At 43.8% G+C, this 10,141-nt stretch overlaps 1 protein-coding gene across 1 annotated transcript; it reads left to right on the top strand.

Annotated features, from left to right (window-relative positions):
* The first annotated feature begins 4,185 nt into the window (after positions 1-4,185).
* On the top strand, positions 4,186-6,638 carry nat8l (N-acetyltransferase 8-like). The gene is made up of 3 exons (XM_008283395.1): positions 4,186-4,489; positions 5,903-6,067; positions 6,619-6,638. Exons 1-3 carry the CDS (start codon positions 4,186-4,188, stop codon positions 6,636-6,638), a joined length of 489 nt encoding a protein of 162 aa, XP_008281617.1.
* The last annotated feature ends 3,503 nt before the right edge of the window (positions 6,639-10,141 follow it).

Below are 10,141 nucleotides of genomic sequence, written 5' to 3'. Positions count from 1 at the left end.
GAAATGAGAGTTTGAAACAGCCAAAGTTGCTCAGATAGCTGCTGAAACAGGACCAGGAAGAACACTAACCTGATGAAAGCTGCACACTGCGGCCCGTGCTGCAGCCTTAAACTTGCGAGGAGAGTACTGCCAGGCTGTCTAGTAGCTGGAAGGGGTCAGAGGTCAAAGCAGGAGCCGTGGCATGACGCGACCTTTGGAGGGGGGTTTCCTCGGCTGCAAGGAAACACAAAGAGTCAGAGGTCACATGCAAGATTATTAGAACACTATGTGGGGCTCTGAGTGGGGGGATTTGCGGCCGGTCTATTAGCGTGGAGAAGCCCTGAGGAGGAGGCCCAGCAGTGTTTGGGGACATATTAGCTTGTAGTTTATTTATTTATAGCCACACTAGACGTAAAACCCGAAAAGATTAATGTCACTTAGTGGGTCTGTCAGTCCAATGCTTTGATCCAGAGTGAAATAAGTATGAGCTGGATTAACATGAGATTTGGTTCTGGTTTTTGTGGAACTTTAAGATTAATGGTAACACAGAAGACTAATTATGCAGATTATCAGTGTGTAATTCACACTATTAATGTAGGATGCAGGATTAACACAGTGGCACCAACAAATGCAGAGTCAAGTTTGACAATAGAGAATAACTGTACAGGAGAAATGGTCCTATTTGATGGAATCCTGACAACAAACTATATATTTCTAATCCACTCATGTTAAAATAGTCTGACTTACTGAACATAGACTGAGGGTATAAGCCGGCTACTGGCTGCACATTTCATTCAGCTTTATTCTCACCTTCTGATTTCTGCTTGTTTGCATTTTAAAATCCCGTTCACTACAGGAAACAACAACAAAAACCTCCAGCTAGCAATCTACCTCACCTAAAATTTCAAGTTCAGTATTGGATTTCATGTGTAACAAGGCAGCCCTGTTCATTTTTTTCCAGCCATTTTAATGACAGCACTCGCCTCCCTGTTCTGTTAAAACACTTCCTCCTGCTACTTTTTTGAGGGGACACCATTGCTGCACACTTTTCTCAGCTTCATCCAACTTACTGATTAGTTTAAAGAACTACAAACAAGCTAGAGAGTTTCTTTCACTTATAGCAGCATTACGATGAGGTGTAGCGAGACCATCCTGTGCCTCTGGAAGATCTGGTGATGCAGTACTAGGAGATGAACAGCTGGTTAGCAATTTACTTCTAATGTGCAGCACTTGTAAGCTATATATTACATGTATTGTTCCACAAAATCAATGGAAGCACTTCTCACACGAGCAGCATGACGTTGGCGTGCAGTGAGTTTGCAGCATCATTTGACATGTGACTAACTCTCTGTTGTGCTTGACCTCAAATGAATTATAAATCATACGCTGCTTCTGTGTTGTAGCGTGTTTACTGTCCCCTTGATGGAAACACTGAAGTATAGCGTGGAACTGCAACTACAGTCAGCATGGGCAACACTGCTGTTTTCAAATGTGCTGTTCCAGCTCTGAAAGACAGCAGCTAAACATATCAGCTGCATTTCACGGCATTTTTCCTGTTACAATAGATCAGTTTGTGTCTTGTCATGGCTTGCTGCTAATTCTGCACAAACAGCACCACCTTCACCAAAAGCAGTGAGTGAATTTTTTTTTTCACATCCTCGCAATCTGAAAACCCATTGTGACCAAACTACACCACTTAGACTGTCAGACGGCATAAACAGTGGTCTGTATTTTTGTCCTCACTAGAGGCAGCATCAGTGTTAGGTACAGGCTTCTTAGTAATAGGTCTGTCAAGTATGGTTCCTGCAAAACAAACACCTGCTGCTCTTCTGACAGGTCTGAAAACACATTACAGTTGTTTCTGGCTTTAAGGTTCAACCTGAGACTGTTTTTGGTTCTCAGGGACTCTCACATAAATAACCAGTCTCAGCTGTAGTTTACTTTCCCTGTGATGTTTGATTGAATTTAGTTTCTTCGTGTGTGATGTGGAGGTGGTTGAGAAAATAGAAAGCAGACTACAGGACAGAAGACTGTTCTAGATGTTGTTTTACCTTCAGTGTTGCAGCACAGATTTAATGCTGCAAGAAATGGTCGAATGGAAGCGATAACATGAAATGTACATTTGGAAATATCATAAAAATGTCTTTTCATTGTGTTTTAGTGATTAAATTGGGTGTTGTCACAGATATAGTCGTTTGGATGTTGTGCTTACAACTTTGCTGTCATCTCATGGTTGCAACATTACCTACAGCACTTGAAGGCAGCGCTACCGTGACTCAAACGAAGAGAGCCACTGCGCATGCTCCGAGCATCCTCCACCCGGTCGGCATGGTGAGATTCGTTGCTGAGGAGGTGCTGGTGCATAGAAAAATCCTCTTTCTACCGCATTTTTTGTAGAGCAAATGTCCGGGTAGAGCAGAGTATGTGGAGACTTTGTGACTCTGCAGGATGTCTGTCTTCCCTCCTCCTCCTCCTCCTCCTCCTCCTCCTCCGCTGCTCTCCGGCTGGGAGGAGGGGGATACCTTAAGGAGGAGGGAGTGGGAGTGGATGCAGCCTTATCAATAGCAGGTTGCCTCAGATGATCCAGTTCAAACTAGTTCTGCTTTACATATGCGACTGTGGCTCTGAGAGGTTGCACACTTCCACAAAGAGCTGCAGACCGAGAACCAAAACGCGTTTTTATGTGTTCTCTGGGTTCCAATGAAAGTATTTACTCTGGTAGTTATGGTGCCAAAGAAAATCTGACAGGATATTAACTTAGATAGCACGTTTTAATGGTATAGATTAAACTTTATTTGAACATTTTGCACTACTATGGGCACAGATCTTATTGTTTTCCAGCTGCATCCAACTGTATGGCATCCTTACAGCACCATTATTTTTACTCATCTTTGATGCGTAAAGAAACGTGTCTTTATGTGTAAATGACAGCATCTTGTTCATTAACTAAAGCTGTCAAACAACCTGTACACGTATAACTTAAGCCTTTTTTTTGTTCACCGCAGCTTAATTCTGGATAGTAATAGTGAAATGCAGGGAGTGCTGGCGAACAACAAAGAACCGGCATCACCATCACCGCCACCTCGCTCGTGCGTAAAAAGCATTTGTATTGTGGTTGCTGGTGCTTCGGGCGCGACAAGTCGCCAACAGATAGGCTAATGGGAGGTTTCAAATGCGCAGTAAGGCGAGATATAATCTCCATGTTGGGAGTGATGTATGACAGGAGCAGGGTGACAAAGCGAAGGGAAGCCGTGGAGGAATCACTGCAGTGCAGCAGAGCTGTCAGTCAACCGGCAGAGGAGGCTGCACACAGCCCACTGTTAGTCTGGATTGTGCAGCCCAGACATTAGGACTGAATCTAAATCACCCCAGTGTCGTTTTATTGTCGAATTATATCAGTATATACGTTCACATACATCACATCAGCGTCTTTCCATCTCCGCATTATCGCAGCAGACTTTTCATCTGCGCAACAGCGGTGATGTCTGTCGATGTGTTGCATTTAGGAGCTCTGCCAGATTCAGTTCGACTATTTTCCCTTCAGATTTAATCATTCTAAATGATTCTGCTTAAATCTTAAAATCAGAAACACCATAAAAGCTTTTTTCTAATGATCTGCACTCGCCCTGTTACTAGGATTCCCTCCTGTTTGACGCATCGCCCCCGCTTTACCTTGCGCCTTTGTGCTGCAAACTGCATCCTTACAGCCACGGTATGTGAACAAACCGGGGATCCTCCACACTGTAAGACATTATGAAGACAAACCTGCTCAGAAACAACCTCTCTACGCATCTCGCCTTCGCACCCCTCCTCATGGGCCCACTTTCTCAAAATACACACTTCGCCGGCACACATAAGCCTGTTCAGATGCAGCGAGAAAGAGTGAGTCTGTCTCTCCCTCCTCCCTCGTCCATCAGCATCTAACGGCGCAGCGCATCCACCAATCTGCGCAGCGAGAGGATCACCCCAACCCCTGAACCCGCATCTACCCGCCCTGCTCGCTTATAAATACTGCTTGAATCACACCGGCAAGTCTTGGTCTTCAGAAACGCTCAGGGTTGCAGCAGAACATCCCCCTTTCGTCTTATCCCCCCTTCATCGTTTCGCTGTTTTTTAAGAGAACCTCACCGCATCATCCATTTTCACTCATTCCTCCCCATTTTTATTTTTTTCTGAACTGTAGTTGTGTTTTTTGCGGCCAGTTGCATGCATTTTTCGTCTCCCAAAATGGTTTGCGAGACTAAAATTGTTGCGGACGAACACGATGCTATACCTGGGACCAAAAAAGAGTCGATCATGTGGAGCTCTCCTCCGTCCAGCGCGGCTCTAAACCCCGCCGAGGCCAAGGATGTGAGGAAAGATGCGGTTTTCATCCGCGAGTTCGAACTCGGGGATCAGGAGGAGGTGCGGCGCATCTTTTACGAGGGTATTATGGAGAGGATACCCAATACGGCGTTTAGGGGGCTCAGACAGCAGCCCAAGACCCAGTTTTTATACGCTCTTCTGACAGGTAAGTACCCTCAGCACTTTGCATCAGAGCCGAGTATGCTTCCAGCTCACTTTTCTAATGCTATCAAAAACTTAAATATAAGATTAATTGTGCAGTTTATTTTTCTCCAAGCTCAGATCATGTTGTAGGCTGAGGTCTCTGTTGCGCTTTCTTCTGATGTCTGCATCCTAAAGTGATTTATTTGAGGAATTTGTCTTAAATCCCTCCCAAACCGAATGTTTCTCTGCACTATCTGGCCCTGTAGGCGATGTACAGTTAAGTTGAAATTTGTTGCAGCCCTACACGGTGCCAACGCGGCTCCCCCTCTTTTTTTTCTCTCTCCTCGCCGGCACACCGGCATGTTGCTCATCATGCAACAAAAGGCATGGCAGGCGCATGGTGCATGTGTATAACCGGCGGGGCCTGCTGATGATGTGATGACATGCCGGTGCCGTGAATGAATGAGTGAATGAATTTGAAGGATTGGCCCACAGGGTGCGCGCACGTACCCAAATAAGCACTCCCCGGCGCGCACATCCCAACACACACATTAAAAATCCCCCCGCGGCGCGCACACGCACCGTGCCGGCGCTCCCTCCCTCTCCTCCCTCTCCTCCGCCTCTGCACAGCAGCCAATGCGCCAGTCGTGCACTGATCTCGTTTGGCTTTTGTTGATGTTGCCGGTGTCGGTTAGAGCCTCGTGCATCGTGACCGGTTACCGTTACGCACGTTAAAGTCGCACACGCTGTCCTACACCAAATATCTATCCGGTTCTGGTAAATAAAATTTGATTGCAGTGTTGGCGTTAATTCAACTAAATGTAAGCCACAACATTCCTCATAGTGCTGCCTGTAAAACACCCAGACAGACCTGACTTCACTGGGCTTTGTCGATTTTTTTTTTAATTCTGCGGAATTGAACGACAATTCATCACCCTCTACATTCCATGTGTTCCGCCACGCTGGGATGCTGAGGAGTGAACTATTACTAGATTATTGCATGCCACGCAACATGCTATGCGCAGCATCCATCCTGCTTGTTTCTGTTTCCCGTTGCGCCCCCCAGCGTTACATCTGACTTATAACTCCAATATGGATTGCACTGGTTTGGTGAATTCAAGACTAACGTGCTCTCTAATGAAAATCTACCAGAAAAACTGTCACCATTGTGCCCCTGCAGCTTTACTAATGTGCCTTACTTCACAGTCTCATGAATGCCGGTTTGTGTGAAAAAAATCTCTCTTGATCAAAATATTATTATTCTGACACAATCTGATGCAACTGTTTCACTTATTGATGCTTAGAAATGTCATATTGCTTGTGTCTTTTTTGTTTTTCTTCTTCTGTGTCTATGTGGGGTCAAATTCTGCCAAAATCAAACATGTGATTCTCTTTTCTGACAGGTTTCGTTTATTTTTCTTCCATTTCTCCATAGTAATGTGCTTTTACGTGACCAAATCCGTCACGCTGACCTGCTGTGCACCTCTCATTCTCATGGGTGCGCGCTACTACTACAGCAGAAAAGTTATCCAGAGTTATCTGGACTGTGCTCTGCACACGGACATGGCTGACATAGAGGCTTATTACATGAAACCCACAGGTAAGATGCAGGAGGAACCTCACTGTTCTCACTGAGTCATGACACATACATGTGCACTTTGTCAGCTGACAATGCTCCACCGCAGTGCTTTACAAACCAATCAGGAGGATTGATAAAGGTACAACAACTATTGATGCTTCTAAAAGTTAGGGATGTAACTTTGTCACAGCAGAAAGGATAAAAGACAAAAACCCAACATGAAAGGCAGTGTGACTGACACTTTGAAAACATGGCTGGGTCTTCAGGCAGTGCAGAGGCAAATCATCAAATATGCAGGTCGACTCTCTGCTTTCCTTCTCCCTCTTTCCCACCCCTCCTCCCTAGGTCTTTCTCCACGCCTTCCCCCACTTGCTTCCTCTCCGAGCTCCGCTTGGCCACTGGGGTGGGGGTGGGTGGGGGCATCACAGGGCTATTGATCGCATAGAGGAGACTGCTGATACACTTTGTGCAGCACACTCAGTGTCGGCAAGGCTCATTTCCTCTACTAAAGTTTTTAATTGGAAAAAATCAATTTGCCTCTGGTGTCATCTCAAACTATTTATGCTCCTCAGGAGTTCCAGTCCGGGTGTGAGCGATCGCCATCCACAAACACGCGACGCATTTTCACACGTTCTCCTGCCGTGTAACTTCTTGGACACATTTATCTCCTGTTAACCCAAACCACGTGGACAATATAAAAAGCAGGTGTTAGTTAATCCAGTCAATTGCCTCCCATTGTCTGCTTCTCTCTGACATTGTACCCTCTGGCTTGGTAATCCACTGCACACACAACTGCAATTTAGCATTCCCATTATTGCTGCTGGGCTGTGATGGTTTAGAGGGGGTCAGGCACCACTGCTCTTGGACAATGCTAATGATTATAGCCATGCGAACTGAATGGGCCCAGGGGGATGAACACCTGGGTACCAACGTGCAGTCCTGATGGAGAGGCACCACTGATGTCACTGTCATTTGTTATACTACTTCTGTTGCTTTGTGCACAGAAAAGTGGGCACGAATCATGAGTGTACAGAATGAAACTTTTGGCTCATAGTAGAGAACTTATTGAACTTAAAGGCCCTAAAAATCTTATTTTTTTTTACAAGAAGTTCATGTTTTGCTCACATTAAGGCCTGGGGCTGGTTAGAAAAAGGTGTATTTAGGTGTAATAGGGGCCTGAATGATACCAGATTTCTGGGGCTGATACAGATTTTTAGGGAGTTAAACATTTCTACGATGATAGTTTCCCCAATATGCTTTATATACATCTACATATATATGCTAGAATCATATTTAGAAGGTAAAATGATGGGTTGATTTATAAATTTTTCCAGCAAACTCTTTTTGAAAACTAGTTAACTTAGCTAGATAGTTACATATTGCTCGACTCCACACTATTATCTGCTTAGCTGCGATACGTACTCTGCTACATGTGCTGCACACAAGGCTGGTTATGGTGAACAATGGAGTCAGAGCTGCTCCGCTGGGCAAACTATGCGATGAAACCATTTCAAAGTTACGTCAGACATCTTTTTCCTCCATTATACTTTGTGAAAAAAATAAAAATATATTGGCACATATCAGACAACATATACCAATATATAGCCAATAAAACCGATATATTGCTCCGGCCCTTGCTCTAATGCACTTCAGTGCTCCAGAATTCAGCAACAGTTAAAATGACAATCTGACAACTGCTGTGAGGTTGTTTGCTTTTACAAACAACTAAAATCAATCAAACCATGCTGAGTTTTTGATTGTTAAACCACAAACTGAATTCAACTGTTCAGGGCTTTTGCGGCTACCTTTTCAAAAGTTCAGTGGGAAAATGTCTCCAGAATCAACTGGGAAATCCTTCTCCCACCTTTTATCTGGATAGCGGTAGAAAATAGCATCAGAATAAGTCATGAGAAAATGTCTGACTGTGATACGCCTGAGTGTGGGGAAGAAAATCAGCTTGAATCAGATACTAAGGGCTACTTGACAACCAAAAAAAAAAACCCAGCACCTCTGTGCAATTTGGCTCTGCACATAAGCTTCTGTTACTCCAAGTAGCTAATGTGTGTGTGTGGGAGGGTTTGAGAGGGAATGTTTGGGAGTTTGCTGCATGTGTTGAAGATGACATAAAAAAAGAACATCTTTGAGGATATGAAATAAGAAGTGGTAGAGTGTATGTGGGTGCATACGTGATGTGTCCTCCTGTGTGTTTTGGATGTATGAGGCCAAATATTCTGGAATTTAATTCAGTGGTTCACAAAATGTGGATCCTTCTTTCAGCAGTAAATCAAATTCAAGGAGAAACTCTGCTTTGCATGTAGTGGGGAAGGAAGATATAAGAAAGGAAATGACATATATTCTGACAGTTGACGGCAACGTGTGTTGAATAAACTCAAATAAGCAGACACTGCCCACGGGGTGATAGAAGACAACAGACTGACCGAAGCCACATATCCCTCTCCACATGCCACAAGTACGACAATCAATACTCTTATCGTCTGTGTGTGTTGTGATCAGTCACTCTGCTGCCTCTTATGGCCAGCTGTCACCTCTTTCATTTGACCTGTAATAAAGTGTGTGTAGGCGGACAGGCTGTAAAGCAAATTAAAGTAACAAAGGCTGGTAGTATAAATAGATACGGCTGCATAAAACCAACAAAATAAAAGATGAAAAACTTGTTTCTGCCGATATGGCGAGATTCTTGTACACAAATTGGTCCATATTGAATTTAATATTCAAATCAGAGGTTTAAATTAAGTTGAAACGTTTAAAAAGCGTCGTAGCTGAATTGACTTTGAGTCAAGCTGAGCTGGAAAAGAGCGCAGAAGGATTCGAAAGTCTTAATTTCTAAAAGTTAATTCGTCAAATTCAACAGCTCAATAAGTGCTTGACAATGTGAAAGTGATGCAATTAAAATACAACAGCTGCTGGCACAAATCTCTTTGTACGTTCTGACTCCTCCTCATCTTTCCCCGTCCTTCCTCGGCAGCAACAAACCATTAATGAGTCAATCAGGAAATCAATAAATGTCCACCAATCGTGCGTTTACAACTGCGCAGCAAAGAAACTGTAAATGAAGACAGAAGACTCGAATCAACACAAAGGATTTGTCTCACAGAACAGCACAGCGACATGCAAAGTGACTTATTTATCAGCGAGCCTTCATCCTCCAGCAGCTCGCGCTGCATTTATCTCATCACTGCGTGCGCCTGCAGTGGAACAATATTCACATTTATTAAACTATGTGGGTGGCTGTGTTTTTAGATAAAGAGGGGAGCGTGCATGTAAGGTTCAAGAGTGAGGCGAGAGAAACGAGCTCCTCAGAAACACCTGTTTGGAAGTAAACTCCCATTTCATGACCTTTAAAAACAAAAAAATTGAAAGATAAACCTGAGCTGATGCTAGTTTTTGATCGCAGAGCAGCCATTTTGTTTGAACTGGCCAAACTGGAAGAAACTACTAAACTTTTAGCGAATAAACATCTATGTGTGGACAATAATCTACTTTATATTTCAATAGCTTTTCATCTCATCCAGACGTAAACAGATTTTTGAAAACTTTAGATTCTTGCCTTGTGTACTGCAACACACAAGTAAGTTATAACTATCTTGAGGTGCTAAGACATCATTATTTCTTCCTCTTTCAAGAACTTTAAGCGAGACTAAACTTTTTTAGTCTTCCTCTGACAACAACGCTTCGCCGAAATGGCAACAAACACTCGCTTTATGAATGCAGTCGCTTGTCGTGCCTTTACTGCTCATTTGCATTACATCTGTATTGTCTGACTGGCTCACGTCAACACAAATCTCATTAAGCAGTGTTCAGATGGCGGCTCGGCCTTTCCGTAAACCCACAGAGCCCCCAAACAGACAAAAATCTAGTTATATTCTAACCAGTTTTTCCTGAGATGAGAGCCCAGCGTTAAATACCAGGAGATGGAGGTCTCCCTTTATGTTCAAGAAGTAGTCGTATCACTTACTCTTTACTTGTAGGTCAGCGTAAAGCCGCTTACTGCCTAAAAAGCGAATATAATATAATGAGGTTTTGACTAGACACTGAGCCAAACCCTCCCTGGCTACAAGTGATACCCACTCAGTA

This window comes from Stegastes partitus, unplaced genomic scaffold (genome assembly GCF_000690725.1).
Source record: "Stegastes partitus isolate 25-593 unplaced genomic scaffold, Stegastes_partitus-1.0.2 Scaffold308, whole genome shotgun sequence".
NCBI classification, from domain to species: Eukaryota; Metazoa; Chordata; class Actinopteri; family Pomacentridae; genus Stegastes; species Stegastes partitus.
The sequence above is the reverse complement of the archived record's forward strand: the minus strand, read 5'-3'. Positions and strand labels throughout refer to the sequence as shown.

What these genes read in the sequence shown, in the direction of transcription:
- nat8l (XM_008283395.1), top strand. Translation starts at nt 4,186, where the DNA reads ATGCATTTTTCGTCTCCCAAAATGGTTTGCGAGACTAAAATTGTTGCG. An exon ending in TTTATACGCTCTTCTGACAG is followed by an intron (nt 4,490 to 5,902) that starts GTAAGTACCCTC and finishes ATTTCTCCATAG; the next exon opens with TAATGTGCTTTTACGTGACC. An exon ending in TTATTACATGAAACCCACAG is followed by an intron (nt 6,068 to 6,618) that starts GTAAGATGCAGG and finishes TATGCTCCTCAG; the next exon opens with GAGTTCCAGTCCGGGTGTGA.